The sequence below is a fragment of the Hakea prostrata genome, chromosome 9 (assembly GCF_041222555.1).
Source record: "Hakea prostrata isolate BN-2017 chromosome 9, UWA_Hpros_2, whole genome shotgun sequence".
Taxonomy (NCBI): Eukaryota; Viridiplantae; Streptophyta; class Magnoliopsida; order Proteales; family Proteaceae; genus Hakea; species Hakea prostrata.
The window spans coordinates 10399612-10424460 of record NC_142608.1 but is presented as its reverse complement, the minus strand read 5'-3'; the positions used below and the strand labels follow the sequence as shown (position 1 = coordinate 10424460).

The window sequence follows — 24849 nt, the reverse complement described above, 5'->3', positions numbered from 1 at the left end:
ATTGCTAGAGAGATACAATGTACATAAACCTAACCCTCTTCTCTTCCAAGGCACTTGTTTCCTCATTACTTGTCTGTGAGGGAACTGACACTGAAATGGGAATTTCATTGCTGCTGCTGCATCTTCTACCACCATTAGAAATGTCTCCTTTGGTCTCTGCTGTAGTTTCCATATTAGTTCTTGGAGTGATGAAATGGTGGTTTTCTTGTCGCCGAAGCATAGCCGGCTGCCACCGACTACCGCCTGGTCCTAAGGGGCTACCAATCATCGGAAACCTCCACATGTTAGGCAAGCTTCCACACCATAGCCTCTGCAAGTTGGCAAATGAATATGGACCCATCATGTTCATTAAGCTCGGCCAAGTACCAGCCATAGTGGTTTCTTCCTCAAAGGCAGCTGAGCTATTTCTCAGGACCCATGATGCCATCTTTGCTAGTAGGCCAAGCAGCAAGGCCTCAAAGCATTTGTCTTATGGGGCCAGAGGCATAGGCTTGACCCCATATGGCGAACACTGGAGCAAAATGCGTAAGTTATGCGTAACTGAGTTTCTTGGCAACTCAAAGATTGGATCTTTCAAGTTCATGAGGCAAGAAGAGATTGGCAACCTTGTTGAGTCAATCAGAAAACATGCCGAGGCAGGTGCCATGGTGAACATCACTGCAAGAGTAGGGTCAGCCATCGAGGAAATGTCTTGCCTGATGGTGTTGGGCAACAAGGATGATAGTTACAACATCAAACCAGTCATTAGGGAAGCCCTAAGGCTTGCTGGTGCTTTCAACTTGGATGATTTTATTCCTGGCTCACTTGATATTCAGGTAAGTCAAAATATTCTATGAATCTCTACAAGCACTCTGGAAAATTTGGAGTCTGGATCCACTGCCGTCAAGGTAGAGGTTTATGCTCCCCTCACACTTCTCTACTATACATTATGAGTGATCCACCTTTGACTAATGATTGCTAACAAAATGAATCAAAGATAGGATTCCCAGTGAATTATATATGAGCTCCCAGAGGTGTGTGGGGAGCTGAGACCTTTATCCTTACGGCTAAAGGATCCCTATTCGAAAACATAACTTGAGAATCTGCATGATTTAATTTGAACCATTAATGTTTGTAGGGTTTGACTCGTCACTTGAAAGCTGTGCACAAAGTTGCTGATGAATTCCTTGAAAAGCTTATTGACAATCGCCTCCAACTTACTGGGCACCACAAAGATCATAGTAAGGGATTCATGGACACGCTTTTGTCCTTGATGTTAAAATCTGATGGGAGACATGACATACAGCAACAGATGATGAATCGAACAAATATCAAAGCATTGATGATTGACATGTTTGTTGGTTCAATGGATTCAACAACAACCATAATTGAATGGACCTTTTCCGAACTCTTCAAACATCCAAGAGTTATGAGAAAGCTCCAAGAAGAACTGGAGAATGTTGTTGGCATGGATAGGATGGTAAAAGAAGAGGATTTAGTAAACCTAGACTACTTGAATATGGTTATAAAGGAGAGCATGAGGCTTCATACTCCTGGACCATTTCTTGTTCCTCGTGAATCAATGGAGGATGTAACCATTGATGGATATTACATACCTAAGAAGTCCTACATCATCATAAATGCTTTTGCAATAGGTAGAGACCCTAATGTCTGGTCTGAAAATGCCGAAGAATTCTTCCCGGAGAGATTTACCGGCAAGAGTATCGACATTTATGGTCATGACTTCCAGCTTATACCATTTGGATCAGGCCGTAGAGTTTGCCCTGGGATACAATTGGGACTTACTATGGTTCAATTATGTCTTGCACAATTGGTGCATTGCTTCGACTGGGCACTTCCCAATGGAATGTTACCAAGTGATTTGGACATGAATGAGATGTATGGCCTAACCGTGGCAAGGGCAAACCCTCTGTTTGCAATTCCAACTTATCGTCTTCATGTCTTTGAGAATTGAAGTTGTGGTAGGGTTTGTACTTGGTTGTAAGGGAAGCAAAAGGAAGTGTAGTAAAAACAACTAAGTATTTAAATAAAAGAAGGAAATTTATAATCATGACGCCAGCTACATATATTCTATATCATATTTAGTAATGATATATTTGATATGCAATTTTAGTTTACTAGTTAAAATCAAATGGAAGTGGATGCAGAATAAATTGAAATTATTAGATAACCAAATAAGGGTCTGTTTGATTATATGAATCCAGAGATTTCAAATCTCTGGATTCATGAATGCGAGATTTATACATGTTTGGTTGTGAAAATCTCTAGATTCATGAAATCTAGAAATTTATCTTTTTACACTAAAAACGTGAATCTGTAGATTTATAGTATAGGGTGAAATCCAGAGATTTCATCTCTACTATAAAAACACTAAACATTTGTACATTCACGAAAATTACAAATGAATCCACAGAATTCATTCTACATATTCAATTAACCAAACAGTTAATTTTATAAATTATGACTTCATAAATTTGAAATCTCTAGATATTTAAAATCTCCAGACTCATGTAACCAAACAAGCCCTAAAGTAGTCATGTAATTACATAAAGTTATAAACAAGGAACTTAATTTCGGGAAATTCGTTGATGTCGGTAGTCAGCGAATCGAAAGGGTGGGGCGAAACGAGATGGGTTGAACATCGCCGGAAAATCGACGTATCGCCAGAAAATCGACGATTTTCCGGCGATTCAGCAAAAATGCCAAAAAAAATGGTCGGAAAACCATAGGAGAAGAAGAAGAAGAAAGAAAGAAAGAGAGGCTCGGTCCTTGCATCACTCATGAGCACCAAACTTGCCAAAGCAACAACGGCTTCTATAAATGTTTCTCTTTCATGGAGATCAACATCGAACCAAGGAAATCATTGAAGGAATTAGACGTCGTCGTTCGTTATGCTCACCAGGTCAGTGGTCATCGGAAGTGATCACCAGGTTAGTGGTCATCGGAAGTGAGCATCTGCTGGAGATCCTTGCTCTGATATTATTGGTGCTCTCTTCCAGTCTTCCTTCCCATTCTCCTTCCCATTCTCGATGAAATTGCAGAGTTGCAACAGAGATAAAACTCCACCGCCATTCTGTAACTTTTTAGGAAAGTAGGAAAAGTTTTAATGTTTTATTATCAAGCAAAAGACAAAGCTTTAAATGTAATGGGACCCATTGTCCCATCACTTTCTCTTTATATTTTGGTAATCCAACCCATCACTTTCTCTTGCATACCACGTGAACTCAAAATTTCATTTGATGGTGACCTTTGGTTGATCGAAATGAAATATTGGAATTTGGAATTTGGAAGAGATCGAAATTTCGACAAATAATTGGCGATATTTCGCCAGTTCGCCCGGTTTGCTGGGTAGCGAACCCGGCAAACCGAACGAACTTTTGTTCCTTGGTTATAAATACAAATGATCAAGGTTTAAAGTATCGGTATCGAGTATCGTATCGGTTAGGTGATATTAAAAGACGTATCGCCTTGTATTAAGTATTGTATCGCTTTGGCTAATGTATTTTAGTGTACTTCAATGGAGAGACATATCGAGATGTATCGTATCGGTTGGGTCAAATATGGATACATATCGGCTAGTATCGTATGGTATCGTGGGATACTTTAAACCTTGCAAATGATTATGAATGTTTCTATCTTAAGTACAAAAATTTCCCTTTCCACTCCTTAAATTCCCCCTTGCAACCAAAGGAAGCCTGTAATAACAAATCTTAGAACCACAATGGTTACATCTCTAGGTTTGGCTCTTTTTCAAGGAGAATGTCTCCTAGGGAGTGCCCAGTGACTCTAAGAAAGTGCCACATGAACAATTCCAATCCAAAAGCTCAGATTTATTCTTCTTTTTGCCCTAAGTGAAACCACAAGATCCAAGTTGCACCCAAACCCAATTTGGGTTTCATCTTCCTCCTTTCTCCTTTCTCCTTTCTCTCGTCTTCCTAGTTAGCCGTTGGGAATCCTGCAAGACCGCAAGACGTAAACTTCTTTTACCTCTTAGGCTTGCTCTCATTTCTACACAAGAGGAAAAAATAAAAAAATAAAAAGAAAAGAAGAAAGAAAGAAAAATTGAGAGAAAGAGAACAAAAAGCCTGCTCCCTTGAAGAAGGTCTTCTTCTTCCTCTTGCAACCCCTTTCGACCTGTGCTGAGAACTGTGACCAAATTCTTACAACATTTCCTCTTCTTTGGCTATAAATAATATTTTGGGCTCTCTCTCTTCAATTTGATTTCTTATCTGTCTAAAATTCTTTCGGTCTCTAGCAAATGGATGTTGTCGTTCCCAATTTCCCTAAACCAAATTTCATCAATTTCATCTATCTATCTGCTAACCTTGTAAATTAGAACTTCTATAATAGATCCCATTCAATAGAGGAGTGAATATTTCTGAAAAATATCATCCTTTTTCTTTTGCAAGCTAACAGTCTAGCTCACATTTGCTATGTTGTTCTATGTTCTTTCTCCTAGTTCCTAAAGGAAGTTTTTCTTATAATTTTTCTCAATCTCATTCATCTCTTTTTCATTTCTAAATACTGAGACTCTGAGAGGTAATGAGGAAGATGAAGCCATGTAATGAGGAAGAACTCATCTTTTCTGTGGAAATCTCATATGTTGCAGTCATTGCAATGAAGAGAAAGGAAACGGTTTCAACAAAGGGAAGTATTGAATCCAATCAGGTTTCATAGGAGGCAGCTGAGTTCACATGGGTGTTATGAGTTTGAATAGGGTAAAAGTTGGAGGTTTTACCAACGGGGGTTGGTCCAAGTGGTAAGCAACTTGGTGCGCTTAAGTAAGGTTCTGGTATCAAAACCTTGTGGATGCAAAAAATCCCCGCTGGGAGACTCACCCATCACAGCCAAGTGTGCGACCCGAGTCGAACACCGGATTAGTCAGGGTAAAGCCTTGAAAACCGGGATTGGCAACCAAAAAAAAAATTGGGGGTTTTATCCTAGCCTTTAGATGAGGATGTTACACATGCATGCAGCTTATTAGACCTCACTGGGCACTCTCCCTGGGAGATATTCTCCCTAGAGAGGGCCGAACCCAACATCTATGGGCCGGAGGGGAAGCTACTATAGCAAGACATCTTTATGGCTGAAAATTAATATAAGGGTGTCTTTATTTGACCCCAAACGTTTGATCCAAGTCATTTACAATAAAATAAAATGACATGTTGCATTTGCCTCTCCTGTGGCATCCAAAAAAAAAAAACAATCAAGGACAAAATGCTCTTGCATTCTTTAAGTATTTTTTTCAGCTTACTCAAATCTTGAGCAGCGGTACGAGGTACTAATAATTTGATATCGTGGTAAGGTTCTAATTGAAGATGCTACTAGTTGAAGAAAAGAAATCAAAAAATTATAAGAATATTTTGATCATATAAATGGAGATATATTCTTAAATTTTTATTTATTTTTTTTTATTTTTTACTTTTTTTAAGAATACCACATGGGAGACAGATGCAAAATATCATATTTTTCAGACTAAAGATGACTTGAACCAAACATCAATGGTCCAATGAAAATAACCCTTAACATAAATGAAATCTTCATGGTTTATTGTCACTTGTATAATTTCATAGGATTTAAATAATAATGAGAGTACATGGGCCTCGGCCTTCCAATGGCAAATTGGCCCATTAGGTAAAAGGGCCTCAAAAGTCATCTGCAAATCTAAGAATATTGGCCCTTGTTCCTTGGACTAACTTCCTGAATCCCAATTCGTGAAGGGCTTTTGTGCTCCACCTTGCAAGGTTGAGACCTCCCAGATCTGGGCAGTTGAAGGTGCATGACTATCAAAGATTTGTCTGCAAAATTCAAAGATTTGAAATTCATACTTAAATTTGAATTTGAATTTTTAGTATTATATCATATGCAAAATCAAGGTTCAACAATTGTTGTTTTAGGGGTAGGGGTGGCATTATGACATTTCCACCCATTGTGTTACCCTTAAAAAAAATTTCTAATGGTTTTTTTTTTTTTTTGGGTGGGGAAGGTGGAGGGAGGCAAGTGCCAAAACGACCCAAAAAATGGGAATCAAGATTCAAGAATCGTTGGTTTTTTCTTTTGATTTTTGATTTTTTTTTTTTTTTTTTTTTTTTTGGGGGGGGTGTGGAGAGTTGGAGGGGGACTAGTGCCCAAAAGACCAAAAATAGCAAAAGAAACACCCAAAATGGGCTTATTCGAAAGACTCGGGTTATACCCCTCGATTCCCCCCCTCCCCCCAACCCAAGGGTAACTCCGCCTATGATCATATTTTGTACATATTTACGGTGATTCACAATTGTTCGCAATGTATTTGAAAGAATATTAACATTACGATACTTAAAAGGATGTTGGCACTATCATATTCATATCTAATTATATTAAGGTATGGTTAAATAATATCCTATTAGCTTAAAGATGGCAAGGATTTGCATTGAGATTTGAGAGTTCAAACATTTAGCAAATCATTTCGTTTTTTTTTGTACAAAGGGATTTTATTAAGCTGAGGATGAGAATATCAATATACCTTAGCGAGATAATAGTTTACCAAAAAATATTTTTATTAGACAATACATATCAATTCGATTTTGTATCTTACTAATTTCAATACCATATCGATATCATATCGGTTGCGTGTACGAAAAATAATAAAGTAAAATTCCACCTTTTAATGAATAATAAGGGCAGACCCATTTAATATCCACCCAACACTATGATCAGGCCTTCTTCTATCATTAAAAGAAATAATAATAATAATAAAGGTAATTTTCATCTGGACCCCCTGAGGTTTAGTGTATATCATTTTTAGTCCAAAAAAACTGAAACTTTGCATCTGCCTCCCCTATAGTATGGAAAAAGTCAATTTAAGGACAAATTATCGCTTCTTGGACGAATTTGCCCTTTTTATTTTTTATTTTTTTATTACATTTTAAGGATTTAAAGTTTATTAATTTACAAAATCAAACCCTCCTTCATTACCTAATTCCCAAATTCCAAAATCCCTGGTTCAAACCATAGTTGAAGATTAGGAAATGAAAATTAATGGGTGGAACGTAATCTCCAACTAGTCGAGTCGAGAGCGAGAGAGAGGAACCAGAACATAGAAGAGTGTAACCAAGAGGATAGTGAAATCGACGAGAAAAGCAGCAAGAAAGCCCAAACAAAGGAAGGAGACAAAGCGGAAAGCACGATCACCCGAGGAAGGGTCCGGAGGTAAGTAATCAGGTGGAACAATTCATACAAGAAAACCTCAGCGATCTCAAACCTAAGAAATCCAAAAAGAAATCTCATAATGGAAAATTCTAATCACTCAATTGATCGAAGCGAAACAAAGAAAGAGAAAGAAAGAGAAAGGAAATGAAAGGAAATGAAAAACAACATACCAAGATGAAAACGAAAGACCAGGGTTAGATCTAATGGGACCCAAATAGACTAAACAACCATTCGAAAAAGAAGAATGATCCATGATGAACGAGAAAAAAAAAAACAAAGCAAACGAAACAAAGAAAGAGAAAGAAAGAGAAAGAAAGAAAAAAACAAGAAGAAAAGGAAGACAGGGAGAAGGACAAGAGAAAAGGAAAGAGATTGGGAACGGGAATAGAGAAAGGTCGATTTTGTAAATTAATAACTTTTAATCCCGTAAAATGTAAAAAAAAAAAAAAAAAAAAAAGGGAAGCAAAAGGGAAATTCAAAGATATACTAGGGAGCAGAGAAAGTAGTTTTGGACTAAAAGACATACATAACCGGCAGAGAAAATTACCCTAATAATAATAGAAGAAGACGTAACAAGAACAAGATTCTCTATTTAAAGTGATTAGACTGGTAGGCCAAGGATAGGGGTGTCAACGGTGCGGGTTTGGAGGGGGGCTAACGGTTTGGGGTGAAAAACCTCCAGCCCAAACCAGCCCATTTAAAAGATAACGGTTTCGATGCGGTTTGGGTTCGGATTGACTAACGGTTTGGCCTAATGGTTTGGATAACGGTTTGGACTAAATTAAAAATCAATATTGAAATTTATTTTTATTTTTTCCTCAATTCCAAATCCTAGTTTCTCACACACAAAACTACAAAAGATAGAGGATGAAGACTAAATGAAGAATTTAAATTTTTCTATCATGTGTAAGCGGTGAAACAATGATTAAGATTAAGAGTTAAGAGTTAAAAGTTATCAATTAAGACTTTTAAATTTTAAAATAATAAAACTAAATGAAATTTGAAAATTAAAAAGTTATCGATTAAGATTAAGACCTATGAGTTAAGAGTTATCAATTAAGACTTTTAAATTTTAAAATAATAAAACTAAATGAAATTTGAAAATTAGAAAGTTAACGATTAAGATTAAGACTTAAGAGTTATCAATTAAGACTTTTAAATTTTAAAATAATAAAACTAAATGAAATTTGAAAATTAAAAAGTTAAAACTTAAAATTTAAACCGTTAAACGTGTTAACACTTAACTCTCAACTACTCAAACTCGAGTCTCAACGTCTAAAACACCGAAATTCATGAATCATTAAATACATTTAAACAATACCAAAAAAATTTTAATTACATTTAATATTTTAATTTTATTTATGTAAAAGACTAACGGGCTGACGGGCCGAACACGGGCTGGGCCGGGCCAGCCCGAAACCGTTCGGGCTGAAGACCCTCAGCCCAATTACAGACCCATTAAGGATCGGTTCGGGCTGGTTTGGGCTATAATAGGCCGGTTCGGTCCGGTTTTAATGGTTTGGGTTGAAAATTGACACCCCTAGCCAAGGAGCTGCCAAATGCTCATTGGAACTCCTTAATTAGATTCCCGATCGAACTTCAAGTAGAGAATTCAAATTTATATTTACACATCATTAGTTATATTTCCACCCCCGAAATGAGAGAGGTTTTTAGATTTTAAACAAGGGTTATCACTAAGGGTGTAAATGAAAAATCGAAATTCACTCTTAAATTCGCATCCGCATCGATTTAGCAGTATCTGAGTCCGTCCGATTATTAATAGGATGCAGATATGGTATACCCCTTTCTCACTGAGTATTATCCGTCCGATTAAATTATCGATGAAGTTACTCTTTTGGATTTATCTTACTTATTTTTATAATTTTTCACTTGAGATATGTGATTATTTATCTAGATTTTTTGTTAAAATAAATATCATATTTGTTAAATTTTTAAATTTCTAACCTAGCCTCACAAATAAAATAGCAAAGATATCAACAGGTAGTCGATAACTTGTATTCAATTTGTATTCATGCCCATTTAAAAGAATTTACTTGAGAAAATAATTATCCGATTATAATCCAAATCTAACTGAATCCGTCCAAAAATCAATAAAAAACCATCCGAATATAACAGGATGCAGATATAGTATTACCACTATCCGATCCGAATTTGATCCGTTTACACCCCTAGTTATTACATATCCTACCAGCAAATGGAAAGTAAAGAGGCACAAATACGATTAGCACAGAAGTGCAAGACAAACTAATTCATGCAAAGGAACGAAATTCCCTGTCTATTTCCATAGGCTTTCATCAACAAAGAACATCTTTGGGAGCCTGACAGGCTTTTTCTTTCTAACTTTGTCTATATATCTCTCTCTCTCTCACTCTCACACAATTCACAACCTCACTCTCTTCTCAATTCAAAATTCTCATCCAGGAGAAAAAAGTTAAGAACATATACCCTCAAACATCATAAATATCAAAGAAAAAACGAGACCACTCGATCAGAATACACCTTCCAATCAAATCACAGCTGCATGAATATGGGTCCCACTGAGAAATCCCATATTACTCCAAAAGGATGAGAATCAAGGGCAGAGCAGTAGTCTTCTTTTTTTTCTTTTTTCTTTTTTCTTTTTTTTCATTTGTTTGTTTTCTATAATTTTCCTTGTAAAGTTAAAGTTGGGGTTGCAGTGACTTGAACCCAAAAGGGAGAAGGCTTTCCTTTTGGTGGGGTTAAATGGTATACATGGATTTGGTTCACCCATGGCGATTCCTTGTGAAGTAGCTGAAATCATGGTGTTGAACTCTTAGTTGCTTTAGCCACGAATCTGCGGCACTCAACATTGACATCAACCTTTCTTGGTCCCGACCACCACCACCATCACCATCACCCTCACCACCACCACCGCCACCGCCATCGCAATCACCCTCGTTGCTTGAGACCCACACATTGCCTTGCATCTTATAAGTGGCCAACCCAAATGGAGGGAGAGCAATGCCTTCCCTTTCTTTTCGCTTTCTTTTTGAGCTTCCAATTTCTTCTTCAGGTTCCATATCTACATTCCGACATTGACAACTCATGATGTTAACATCCATTGAATTTTGTTTTTCCTTTCACACTTCAATTGAGCCAAACACATATATCCATGGATGTGACATTGATGCGGACAAAATGCGAAAGCATGGACAATGCTATCATTATATCATGTGCATGCATGATGCACAGGGGTGGAGCTAGGATTTAACATTCGAAGAGGCTGAATGATGATTACAAAATTTCCGCTATAAACAATTGAAAAAAAAAAAATAGGTGCTAATTTAAAATACATATTAATCTTTTACACCACTAAGAATAGTGAAAAGACATGATGATGACCTTTCCACCCCTTATATTTACCATTAAAAAAATTCTCAATTGGGAGGGGGCAAGTATTGGTATTTCACACATGAAAAGAAGGCCAGAAGGGCTTTTTTCTAATATTTTAAACTTAGGTAGGCAAAAAAAAAAAATTTCAAAAGTGGGGGGCATCGGCCCCAAGGGAGGTCCACTCCTGATGATGCGTATATTCATGCGGAAGAGAGTTTTCCAGTGTACTCTCGGTCTACCTTTTATGATGCTAATGTTGTGGCATGGGAGATTTTCTCATAATAAGCGTTGGAAACTAAACCGTTCATCAAAAAACAAACATCTAGGACTAATGCTATACTTAAAAAGAATAGTGCAGAGGAGGGTCCATAGAAGCATACCTTGGAAAGATGATGAAAGAGTATGATAAGTAAGAAAACATGCGGACAAATCTTTCACAGTTCTCCCCGTGGGAATATGATAGATTGGATACCTTAAGCAAAAGCAAAACTTCATAAGCTTTGCTTCATTCATTGTCTCTCAAATCTCAAGATTATAACAATAATAAAAAAAAAATTCAAATCAAGAAATGAAGTTGTAATATTTCACATGACAAATAAAAATAAAAATAAAATTAAGTACAAGATAATTAAATGACATGACATGATAGTAAGTCATTTTAAAATTATTATTCTACCAAAAAAAAAATTCAAATTATTAGAAAAACCTATTTTGGTGCTAGATTTAAAAAGAAAACATGAAAAATGCTTATGTATGATGTGGATGCTTAGAATATACATGAGTGATGTTGGTCCTTCTCTAAGCATTTAGACAAAATCTTAGATGTGTTTGGTGGTAGGGTCCCCACATTCTTAAAGGTGTGTTGGTCTCATAAATGTGGCTAAAGATAAGATTATCAGTAAACATATGATCTCTCTAAAGTCACACATGAACAATTCAACATATATGTCCCCACAAGACATGAAGTCATGAACCATGAAAATTTATTTTATTAACAAGATTAATTGCATTCTAGGTGAGACCCCATATGACTTTGTAACTTAGCTTTGGCTGATTCATTCACTCCATAAAATAGGGCCACCACCTATAGAGTCCAGAAAAGCTATTCTTGTTACTTTAGGTCCCATACTCTCTATATTTTCATCAATTGTTCCTAAAAACATTTGATACCCAAAATCATCTCTTATATCATTGTGTGTGTGTGTGTGTTTTTCCAGAGAAATAGAGAGAGACTTACCAAGCAACTGCCATCCAACTAGCTGGGGAAAGATCAACACTTTTCAAACTCATTAGCCCAGGAAATCTTCTTGCCAATCCATTGATCTGGAAATAAACAAAGGGAGAAAGTAGAATTAGCTGATCATTTGCAAGCAGATGGGCAAGTTAGAACTGAGATTACATTTTCTTTTCCCAAATGACAAGTAAAATTCTCCTCAACAAAAGCAATACTAACTAAACCACATATCTAGGAAATACTAGAGGGAAAGAAGTGAATCTTCCTGCTAGAGAATAAAGTAGAAGCAATAATGTAAGAAAAGAATTAGAAGAGATATTTTTTTGCATCTTTTCAAAGTCAAAGTTTTATCAGATCAAAAAGAGGATTCTAACTAATCTGCAATCAGGCTTCACCACATTGAGAAAGACATGAACATTCTAAAGCTTGGAACAGTGTTCATGGTGAATAAAAAGAAACATGAATAAGAAAGTACCTTATCCATGAGAGGAACTCTTCCATAAGGAGCACATCTTTCGAAGTACTGAAAGTAAGGGTAACCCAATCGATCACTGAGATGCCAAAGGGTTTCTCTCTCAAAACCACATTCTTCAGAAGAATTACCATCCCATCTCCACATCTTCTCACTTTCACTTTCATCACTACAGGAATCACTGAATGAACACCTAGTCTCACAGTCCCCTGCTTCACTCCCTTCCCTGTAAATAAAGCTTTAGAAACATTATATTTATCCACTGGGAGAAGCACTCATCACAGATGATTTTGACCATTATGATATTGTTAAAGAATTTCCTAGAAGAACTTGTGGATTTCATGAACCATCAATTGAGATATATGATTGATAAGGGGGAAAATGGGTTAGTGCAGACTGACAAGACAGAGAAGTTAATCCTCTGATATGATTGGTACCTGGACTCTAAACTTGATAAACAGTGAGGAGCAAAGAAAGAGAAATGTCCATAAAGTGAACAGAATTCTCAATTTCTCATCCCCTGCTATTTTGCTAAGTTAACAAAGCAGAGAAAGAAATCAAAAACATAAAAGATTTGAGTGAAGGCTTACCTGAATCTGGCTAAGGTTGCATTGCTTGTGAAAATCTGAATTGCAGAGAGATAAGGAACATAATATTGAACAACAGTTTCTTCATTGTTCAATATGATTGGAGTTCCTGCCCCATAAGCGCTCCATTCACCAAAGCAACTCCACAGATCTTCTAATGTGAAATACTCTACTGTTTCCCTTTCCCAAGGATGCCAAAGACGATTAAGATTTTTCATGGCCGTCTGCAAATCCAAAAACAAAAAAAAAGAGGAAAACCCAGAAAAGTTACAAATGCATTCTAAAGGGCAACAAAATTTGAGAAGAACCAAACTAAACTACTAACCTTCGGTAGAAATTGTGATCGAACAATTGGGGTTGTACATTCTAGAAAGCATTCGAGGTTGGATTGCGTTGGCCCTCTCTCGAAAACCATTCTGCGAGAGAGAGAGAGAGAGAAAGAGCAAGAGAAAGAAACCTCTCCCTACCCAAGAAGAAGAAGAAGAGGTAGAGAGAAGATAAAAAAGAGGATTTCTATATATTGCTATTTGGACAGCTAATTATATTTCTGAATCTGAAGGTAAGAGATGAGTAGAAATCGGTCCACGCGATTTCTATTTTTTGATATTTAGACAGCAAATAATAAAAGGAAAATCAGCAAAGTTCCTCATAATAGGGATAACAAAAGCAATTCTTTTAAAGGGTGAATCCCATGAAATCCCTACAAAAACTCAAATCGTCGAAACCCAAATTCCCACTAATGTAAGATACTATGAAAATCTGAGAACCCGTCAAAATTTCCAGCCAACGAATCTAATCCCATTAAAGAAGATACAGATATTTTCAATCACCGGAAAATTGGCTTATCTTCTCTAGTTAGACATTTGAATGGTTCTAATCTGATCACAGAGAAGAAGATAGACGAAACTGGAAACGAAGGCAATCTTTACTGTTAGAGAAAACCCAAAAATAAAAACAAAATTTTAAAAAGAAAAGAAAAAAAGAAGAACTTTAAAATGAAACCTTGCACAGAACTTCAACGTTTCAGCTGCTTTAAGCACGACTCAAGAAATGCCTTTCTTTCTTTCTAAGAAGTGACCGGAGATTCAGGGTCTGTACTTAGAGATCAATCAAACCCACTTAGAATGTGATATGAAGAACAGATTTTCGAATCCGAAAACGACATGCATTCACATAATTTATAGAAAAAAAATCCCAACGATAACAACGCGGTGTGGTCGTTTTCGTTTTGTAACCCGAGCTCTAACATAACCGACCCTGTTTTTTAATAACAGGGATAAATCCTCCTTATCCGTGGAAAAAAACGAGAAAACCGATTCGATTTGATGAATTCAAAACTCGAGAAGAAGATTAAAAACCCATCAGAGGTCAAATCTAGTGGTTTCTTCTATTATAATTTCTGTTTTTTTTTTTTTTTTTTGCTAATTTCTCCTGACCGCCAGAAACAAAAATGGAACGGGAAACCCAATCAAGAATCAACCCTGTTTCCGCGTAAAGATTTTATCTTTAATTTAAGAATTTCGGGAATAAAGAATTTAGACGACTGCATCCGTTGAAAGTTACAAACCAGAGCAGCAGGGCAGGAAAGTGGGTCCTTGACTGTTCTTCTTGCTTTTCCAAAACTTAACTGGGATTTGGATAGTTCAAAAAATGACTCGGTCAATCAATATCAATGCGTTTTCACGAAGTAATCCATTCTAAACTGTTTTTAATTTTTAGAGTTACTTTGGAAGTAAAGATAAGGTTCTTCTAATGCTGGATTAGCAGATTTAATTCACACTTGGATGCTTGCAAGCTCTTTACTTTATGAACAAAAAATATTAACAATGGAGATCTGCAAGTGTAGGGCAGGCAGGGAACTGTGACAGGTGGAAATCAATACAGACCGTTCAATATTTAGTAAGGAGATCAGTTTGAAAGCAATATCAAAAGACAATCATATACTTTTTGGATAAACATGATAATCAATGTGATCATGAACGGTCACTCAAAAAGGCCTTTTAATTGGTATCTTCTGAAAGTTGTAAAAGAAAGGAAGTGGTTTTTGATGAGAAAGGTATCTCCCTAGTTGCCGGTTGGTGGAAACTTTGGTCTGTTTTGTTTTGTTTTGACATGGATTAGTTTTTAAATGGAAAAGGAATATAGAAATGTTAACAAGAATTTGAATAATTAAAGAGTAAATTAGATATAGACTTTATGCATTTCAGCATTTGCAATTAATTACATCTATTATCTTTGGAAAAAAAATTAATTATAAATATCTTTTACTATTTCAGTAGAAAAATGTCAATGCAGGGTTGGTAAAATTCTAAGATCTATACTTTTCAATGGAGAGATCATTGGTTCGACCTTTGCGGACGGCAAAGCTCTCTCCTAAAGATGTAATCGAGGTGTGCGCAAGCTGGCTCGGATGAACCTCGATATCCAAAAAAAAAAAAGAACCTTCCATTTTTAGTTTGCAATTCCTAACAGTATGAATGGAGTATCTTGATTTTTTTGGCAAGGTAATAGATGTAATTGATTTTTTTTTTTAATTGTAATATGTCCATAATTAAAAGATTTCCTCAATATCCAAAGATCTGAATGATCGAATAGTCCACTAACATGGCATAATTAGATGGTTAATCCATAGATTTAGTCTAAAAGTCAATGATTCATGGGGGATTAGAAGGAACTGTTGAGATTATTGTGGATTCGACTGTTCAAATGAGTGTTCTTTCCATACTCTTCACAGAATGAACCACCCAAAAATCATTTGTGATACTTATTATCTATTTTGGCATTATCATAAATCTTCTCATGTATTAAACTATTGAGACTAAAGAGGATTAGAATCAATTTAATTAAATCAATGGAACCTTATCCAGCATAGTAGTATCGCAATCATTAAAACATGGATCAAGGTTCTCTTTGAGCCACAATGAGAGGGAATCCCTTGATTGTGGCTTCTTTTTTTGGACAGAGATTAAATTTCATTAATCAAAATCTCATAAAGAAACCCTCCTCTTACAGACAGGGGAGAAAAATACAATGAAGTGTGGTATTTGGGCACCAAGCTCCATTAGCATATATTGGGAAAGTATTTTGCCACTCCGAGTTTACTTCTACACCATTCGGGACTTCATTACCATAGATGAAACCGAGCTATTCAAATGGTAATCGGCAATGCTGGAATAAATTCTGCTCAAAGGTAGACTGCATGTTTGGTACTATCTAATCAGATATATATGAAGCCATGTTAAGTATGGCTTATGCTTCACATTGTGTTGTCGACGGACACGGGTCCGGGGATGCCCCGATAGTCTATAGAGGGTTCATGTTTCTGTATGCCTTGGAGTTTTCTTACAGTTTTAGGCCTATGAATAGCTGTGGCTTAGGGTTTCCAAGCACCTATATATATCTCTTGTAATAGAGCATTGTATGTAGTTGTTTTCAAGAAGAATATAGTGAAAAATCTAATGTTGGACGTAGCTCACATTGAGGTGAACCAGGGTAAAATCTATGTCTCTTTCTTCCTTGTTTTCTATTCGATTGTGTGTGATTGATTACTCTAATCCTAACACCATTCCAAATCTTCCATAGTTGCTAGCATGTTTGGATCCAAATGAGTTCAAAATCGGCTTTTTGCCCATCGACTTCGAGTAGATTTTTGAGTGACAAGACCAATCTTGAAATGAAGATAATCTGATAGCCTGTAACTCGATTTGGAGTGGGCATGTTTTCTAAGTATCAAATGCATGTTGGCATATAAGGAGAGCATGGGCTATGGATTCATCCACAATACCACAAATCAGATAGGTTTTTGAAGTGTTAATCTGCCACGAACAAAGAGAAGAAGCTCCAATCAATGAGTACAGACACACAATGATGCAATCCATCTGGGGTGACAAGGAAATTTTCTTACCAAGAAGTGATGGTACCCATGGATCGGGATAAGTCGTTGTGCTGCCTTCACCATTTCCTGTCTATCGAGTCAAATCTCTTAGTAGGAGATCAAGGCCTTTGAGGATCGATACTCGGCCAACCCCATGGTGCACCTCTACGTACAGACTTTTGCATTAAGGAGATCGAGTGAATGTAGGGAAATATTTTGCTTTCAGAAAGCTCTCCCAGAGACTATCTGCAGGCTTTGTCAAGAGACGCCAAGCTTGCCTTGCCAGTAGAGCAAGGTTAAAGTGATGTAGATCACGAAATTCCATTCCTCCAATGGATTTACTTGTGAATATTTTCATCCATTTAAGCCATGGAATCCTTTTAAATTTACTTCCCCACCACAAGAAGTCGCGTATGAGTCGAGGGAGCTCATCACAGAGGATCTTTGGCATATAAAATACTATTTTACATAGCATGTGAGGGTAGACTTGTGGCCACTAATTTGATTATGATTTCTTTTCCTATGGTAACCCCAAATAAAGTCCATACTAGTCAACTTCCCGGGTTTGAGATATGTAAGAAATTTCTTGTGTGAGAGCCAAACACGATGCTAAACTTGCCAAAATTCAACTATTGGCCAGATGCAAATTCATATTCCTTCACTATGTGGAGTACGGACATTGCTTCATTTGGATCCGCCTTGGTGAAGATCATTATGTCATCGGCATACATCAAATGACTAATCTGTGGTCTACTCTGGCAAATTTTTATTCCTGATATTGGCGAATATTGAGGTTGGGGGAGAATGTTGCAAGACAGCACATCTTGGCATAGTATTATGAGGTAAGGACTAAGAAGGCAGCCCTGGCGTAATCTGCATTGTGGTGTCACTCGTCCAATTATATCCCCATTTATTTTAATATGGTACTCGACAATAGATATGCATTAGAGAACATAATTCACTCATTTCCGTGAAAAACCAAACCGTAAAATTACATTAAAGAGGGTATAACCACTCAATTTTATCACAGGTTTTACGAAGATCAAGTTTCATCGCCATGAGTCCTTTTTTTTCTCTTGGACCTTTTAATGTGGTGTAGAAGCTTGTGGGTGATGTATATATTGTTAGATATGCACTGCTTAAGAACAAATGCACTTTAGGGTTGAGTCCCAAAAGAAGGAATAATGAAGGTTTAAGCCTATTAACTAGACATTTAGCAATTATTTTATACACAGTCGTGCATAAGCTTATCATTCGGAGTTTGGATGGCTTCAGAGGGTTCTTTTGCTTTAAGATGAGAGTGACGACAATTTACCAAAAAAAAAAATGAAGACAATTTGATTAAGACTGCGCAACATAATGACTTTTCTACCAATAATTTTGTAGTGCAAAAAAATAAAAAAAAAAAAAATTTCTTGCCTTACATTCGAAGTCTTGAGGTGCATTTTGGGAGCTTATGGTGGAGGACGGTGCATGTTTGATTCCAACTTTGTTGTACCCCCCCCCCCCCTCTATTAAGTCTAGAAAGGATGTCCATTTTGCTTTGAACTTGAAAAGCCTTAGGCATTGCCACTTCTTTTCAGAGGAGATCATGATGGTGCATAATTAGATCCAACCACGGCACGATGATTGACAACAATATTAGGGAAGTTACAGCATTTCCAAAGACCTTATCTATGCTCTCAAGAATCAGTCCATCATCCTGTCTCTTGTTCAATCATGAGAAAATGAGACCAGTAAACCTCAGCTCACTTAGGTTACAATTTGCCATAGTAGTTTTGAATGCATCCATTTGAGACTGTGATTTGGGAAGCCCTAAATTGGTCTGAGAGCATACAATGCATTTGTAAATTTTTCAAAATTATGTAAGGGTCTATTTAGTTACTTGAGTCTGAAGATTTCAAATATTTAGAGATTTCAAATCTATGGAGTCATAGTTCATAAAATTAACTGTTTAGCTAACCTAAATCTATAGAATGAAATTTGTAAATTCATCATGACTTTGTGAATGTGCAAATACATAGTACTTTTATAGTAGAGGTGAAATTTATGAATTTAAGTTCATACCCATAAATTTGCATATTCATGTTTTTAGTGTAAAAAGGTGAATTCTTAGATTTCATGAATCCAATGATTCATACAATCAAACGGGTATAAATTTTCTATTTATGAATCCAAAGATTTAAATCTCTGAATTCAAATAACCAAACAAGTCCTAAAATAATTTAATAATTTAATGTTATTATTTGCTTTAGGTACCCAAATACATGACTTCATAAACTCTAAATATTATCTATGTTAGACCTCGATTTCATTGTCCCAGCCAAATAGAGGGGCCAGTCAACTAGACAACAATCTCTTACCTTTTTCAAACAATATTACAAAATTAATTAATACAATTTAGATTTAAATTTTGAGATGAAAATATTTTTCATGTGATGGAATAGAAAACTGAAAATTGATTGATAAGTTTACCTTAGAATTTTTAAATTAATAGATAATGATTAGTCCTATTTCTTATATGAATCAACAAATCAAAATTTGACCGTCTAAAAGGGGTTAATTTAATTGACGAAGACTCATACTATAAGATCAAGAATTTGAATCTTATTTAAGACGAGACAAAATATTATTTTATATAAAATACTTATCTCTCCTTATAGAAAATTATCAAATTGAATAATGAGGAAGTTTCCAAACACGGCTGGATTGGCTGAGTTAGGGCAGTTTGGGTGGGGGATGGAATAATGCTTCACCACTTAATTCTAAAGGGCTCAATAAATACCGGTCAAATGGTCGGTCTGGGTTTCTTGGTCAACAGTCAGTTCGGTTATAGACCAAACAGTCCATTTTCCTTGGCCTGAAAAAGAAAAAAAAGTCTATTTTCCATAAATGATATACTTAGATTTTTATATTTACTTAAAACTTTTCTATTCAAACTTTTACATCTGGATCCTTAAAAAACCAAACTCTCTCCTTCTCCTTGATATTTTAAATGTTTAAGTTACTTTTTTATTTTTTTATTAATCAAATTGGTTTTCTTATTTTGAATTGAATCCGTTTTGCCAATGATGAGTTAGTAAAGCGGTTAAAGACTCTACCTCCCACGGGAATGTCTTGGATTTGCACCCATATTTGGTTACCGGCTAAAAAATAGTAATTTGAGTCCGCATATTATGGTTCAACTATTATTTAAAGTGTTTGAACTAGTCTTTATCTTCTCAAACACTAAATTGAACCTTACTGTTTACTTTTCCCTTTTAATATTATCAAGAATTTATAACTTCTTTTTTTTTTACCAAATTCGTCATTTTATCTCGCCAATGCTTGCACTCCCTACAAGTGATTCAAATAAAAAAAAATTCTTTTTCTTTGGGGTAGGAAGATAGCAAGTTTAAGAAACTTAAAAAATAAAGAAAGACAAAAATAAAAAAGGTACCGCCTAAGTGACCAAGCCAGGAATGGAATGTGGCCAAACCGTCTTACTTGGCATGGACAAGGTCTCCCGGGCCAAAGCATCCACCAAAGCATTTGACGCCCTTGGAACAAAAGCAAATTTACAAATGTCAAACTGAGAAACCACACAAAGAACATCTGAAGAACACCCTTAATCCAATCTGGTACATCATCCTGTTGATGCTGAAGATATGCCACTCAGGAGGAGTTGTCAAACAAATACGTGGATAACCTTGCAACCAAGCATCAATGACAGCATGCCTCAAATAGAGCATTTCCTCTAGCAATCCCAATTCACCAACCCTATCAACTTTAGCAGATAGATCACAGAACAATTCCCTCTTGAACATACCAAAATATGTCCGAAGACCGAGATAACTTTTTGGCTTAGATTTGTATGGGACATGAAGCACTCTAGAGAACCACCTCTTAAAGCGGGTAACATGCCGGAAAGCAGACGAACGCACACAAGTACGCAGAGTCATGGTGGAAGTTGCAGAAGAAACAAGGTGATGGCTATTTTCGCCAAGTGACGGTTATTTATCTTCCAAGTTGATTTTAGCGTTTGAGAAGATACATGATAGTTCGGTGATTCAAGTGTTAAGTTTGGATGAAATAATGTGACCCCTTTAAACTCCAAAGAGAGAAATCAATTGGGTTAAGAAAATGGGGGGTAACTTGGGTGTTTAAAATTATCAGAAGAGAAAAAGAAGTGAGAATTTGATTTTTTTTTTTTGGAAACAAAGATGTAAAAGTTAGTTTGGTGATTCAATGCAGGATTGATAGAGTGGTAGAAATTCATACTTCTCAGTGGAGAGGTCATGGGTTCAATTCTTGCAGACAGCGTCTCCTCCTTGAAGATGTAATCAAGTGCGCGCACAAGCTGGCCTGAATGAACCTCAGCTTTAAAAAAAAAAACACGTATTAGTAAATTGAGTTCAAATAGAGAGGAATGACGAAGAAATAGTTTTGTAAATGCTAATTCCAAATCCACAGGTATTGGTGGTATCGATCCCAATCTTAGTTAGTAGTATAGGAATTAAACGTTCAATCTTGTAAAAAGCCAGCTTTTTAGTTTTCAAAAATCATACCTTAAAGGAAATTATACACCAGACCATCTTGCATCTTCTGCAGCACTCGAAAAATCCGAACATGCGAGCGGAAGGGATCCCCCCCTTTTTTTTTCTACCAAAAAAAAAAAAAAGCAAGCAAATTTCTTTTTTTCTTTTTTTGGTAAATAGCTAGCAAATTTCTTTGTTCTCTATTTTCCCACCCCCTTTATGTTTTGGCCTCTTCATTTTGACAGGCTTGGTTGTATTTTCCCTTTTGACTAAAGTTTAAAAAATAAAAAAAAAAAAAGCTATTATTTTTCAAAAAGAATAATCATTTCATATGACAATATGTATAAATCTAAAAACTTGATTTGCATGCAATCAGCAAGAGTTTTTTCCCCCTAAATGTTAGATGTATGCATTTATATCTTAAGATGTGGTTATCTTTGTATTCTTTGCTAATTTTTAATGAATGATACTTCTTTTTTCCCCCAAAAAAAAAAAATTTTGGGAAGTTTTTTCCTCCTATATAATACAAGAAAACCATGCATTTAATTGGAAAGGATTCAAAAAGCCTTGATGATGTTACTTTAATTAGAGCTTTTATGCTGCAGATTGATCCTTATGATTTTAATGGCAACTCATTACATGAGTGGTTAGACTTCATTGAAGTTAGATTTTCATCATTAAATCAAAATGATCATGTTTTTACTCTATGCAGCTTTATTTGTTGGGTGATTTGCTTGTAATAAAAATAATATTATGTTCATTGCAAAATTATTTTTTCTTTTTGACTCTTTGAACTTTTGTAACAGATTGATTTGTGATGCGAAGTTGGCCTGAAAAAAATGATGTTTTGCAAGTTCATTCATCTAATCCTAGTGATGCTCATTTGTATGCTTTAGCCCCTCAAACCAACTTTAGTATGTTCGTTGATGCTACTTGGGATTGATCCCTCTTCAGCATGCTGTGAAAAGTTGCATTTTGCGGAGTCCCATGGGCAAATTCATAGTTGCAAAAGTTTTGATTGTTTTGAGTTTTCAACTTTCATAGAGCTTGAGACGATTAGAGACGCTATTTTTGATATATTTGAATCTTAGGATCACTCAGGTGATTATACTTTTTTGATTGTCTGCCTGTTGTAAATGTCTTAAATGGCTAGGTGCAATCGTTGGATTGGCCAATTAAGGACCTTATCCTATACATTTTAAAGTTTTTAGCTGTTTTCTCTTTTATTAATAGATTCAATTATATTAATTGGTCCTTAAATGTTAGGAGTTGATTTTCTTATTAAGGGCTTCAGGGTCTTTTAGCTTAGTAGGTTTTGGTGTTTGTTCCCACTTGTTTACATTATAATCCCTCTTTATTTGCGTTGAATCTTCTGACTTGAGAGCTTAATAATATGACTTTTAAGTTTGTACAAACAAAAAGACTATCACTCACCGATATTTGAAAATCACTCGAAAGGTACTCTCTGAAGTTCATGAATGATTGTAGAGCAGGCAGGTATCATGGGGACGTTTTGACTTAGTTTTAGTGGATGAGTAGAAGATTTCCTTTTGACTTTTTGGTTTGTTTGTTTCTCCATTTCATTATGTTTGAATGTTGTCTATAATTGAGAGGCATAAGTTAGTTGGGATGATGAATGGATGGATGGATGGATGGAGTTTTAATGTTGTTCAAAAATTCTAAGAAATAATTGTATGGAATTTATTATGATGTGAATGGAACTCATTTGATATTTGAAAGAATAATTCTGTGTTCTTTTGTTCTTTTGATCTAGGAAAGCTAAAGAACGAGCTAGTTTATTAAAATAGTTTGTTTTTCTAAAAATGGTTTGAAGAATTACTTTTAATTAACATAAAAGATATGTTTTGTCATGTAAACAAAAACTTCATAAAATAGTTCTAAATGTGAAGGTCTTTAAAGACCACTTCCATTCTCAATCCAGCTCGCAAACCTCTTTTACTTTATTGTCATTCCAAGCCTTTGTTCGAAAACTAGATTTTTTAAATTGTGAGTTCAATCGAAAATAGTTTTATGATGAATTTATGAAATGCTCATAATTTCCAAAAGAGAAATGATCTCTCAGCTCTTAGCACAAAAACATGTATATTTAGTTTACACAAAAACTAGTATTTCAAAATGAGATCGTTACCAAATGCATACTGTATAATTAATTACTTAAATCTCTTATTAGATGTTCTTGTACGAGATAAGGGAAAAGATTGAGCTTTTACATATCAAAACTAATATCTATTGTATATGTTTTAATTTATTATTTTTTCGTAAACTTTTGAAATGACCTCTTAGTCCTCTTGTATAATGTCATATCTCTTATTTACCCAAAAAAGATATCATATCCCATGCCTCTTAGTATACGTAGTGATTATGCATTTGTATTGTGAGAGTATGTATACATGAGGGAAGAGGTATTGTTATATGAGTAAATAAAAATCTATAGTTGATGGGTGGCACAACAACAACCATAACCTTGTCCCAACATAAGTGGATACATAATGCTTATCAAGAGGTTAACAATGCTATCAATGTGGTTAAATTATTGAAGGTTTCATTAAGATCTAGGGTACAATATGGGGGTTATGTGTCATATCATGAGAACTAATTAAGGTTCCTCCATTTTAATTTTCAAATATAAAAATAATCAACTGGACTATACTTAATTATTAAGTTTGGATCCTTTTCTTGGAGGAGGAGTTCTTCAAATGAGTGGTTGAATGAGTTAAGGTTTGAACAAAAAAAGCCTCTAGTCTTCTTGTCTTTGCATAAGAGGCTATCACCACAATACTAGAAGACATATCTGCCTATACCTTGTAGCTTATTAAGATTCCCTCCAAGGAGAAGAGCCAAATACCTAATTGATTCATGTGTGCCTCATGTGGATGATATCATTATATACTCTTTTCATTGGTTGTCATGCGTAGATTCTTCTCCTTTATCGTTGTAATTGTAGAAATACTTAATTCAAAATTTTGAATCTCTTTGGGACTAGAGGTGAAGCCCTACCATGTATTCAATAGATATGAGACTACCTCTGAGCATGTATATAAACTGGCCTAGGTGAACCTCTTGTTTCAAAGAGAGAGAGAGGGGGGGGGGGGGGAACCTAATTTATATCTCTATCTTTTGGGGGTTTGAAACCCCCCCCCCCTAATTTATATCTCTATCTTTTGGGGGATTGAAAAACATAGTTCAATTTAATATTTAATTTTCAAATATAAAAATAATCAACTCAACCATACCTAATCATTACGTTTGAATCCTCTTCTTGGAGGAGCTCTTCGAATGAGTGTTCAATGAGTTGAGTTTGAACATAAATCCTCCATAGTCCTCTTGTCTTTACATAAGAGGTCGTCACCACCATGCTAGAAGACATCAGACTAACTCTTATAACTCACTGAGTAATCATAAAGAGATTCCCTCCTTGGAGAGGAACTAAATACTTAATTGATTTATGTGTGCCTCAAATAGATGCTATCAGTTTTTCAATCTTTTTACTGGTTGTTGCATGGAGATTTTTCTTTACCATTGCAATTATAGAAATACCTAAGGGTATCAACGATGAGGTTTGGGGCGGTTACGGGCTGGGC

At 35.6% G+C, this 24849-nt stretch overlaps 2 protein-coding genes across 2 annotated transcripts; one reads left to right on the top strand and one right to left on the bottom strand.

The window, feature by feature from the left end:
* Positions 1-41: 41 nt before the first annotated feature.
* On the top strand, positions 42-2053 carry LOC149004595 (cytochrome P450 CYP736A12-like). Its single transcript, XM_089168995.1, has 2 exons — positions 42-815; positions 1118-2053. The coding sequence occupies exons 1-2, from the start codon at positions 96-98 to the stop codon at positions 1952-1954; spliced, it is 1557 nt and encodes a 518-aa protein (XP_089025121.1). The 5' UTR covers positions 42-95; the 3' UTR covers positions 1955-2053.
* A 7113-nt stretch (positions 2054-9166) lies between these two features.
* On the bottom strand, positions 9167-14388 carry LOC149004594 (plant/protein (DUF789)). Its single transcript, XM_089169551.1, has 6 exons — positions 13182-14388; positions 12860-13080; positions 12273-12495; positions 11801-11886; positions 10944-11035; positions 9167-10252 (listed from the first exon to the last, which is right to left on the bottom strand). Exons 1-6 carry the CDS (start codon positions 13269-13271, stop codon positions 9954-9956), a joined length of 1011 nt encoding a protein of 336 aa, XP_089025677.1. The 5' UTR covers positions 13272-14388; the 3' UTR covers positions 9167-9953.
* Between the last annotated feature and the right edge of the window lie 10461 nt (positions 14389-24849).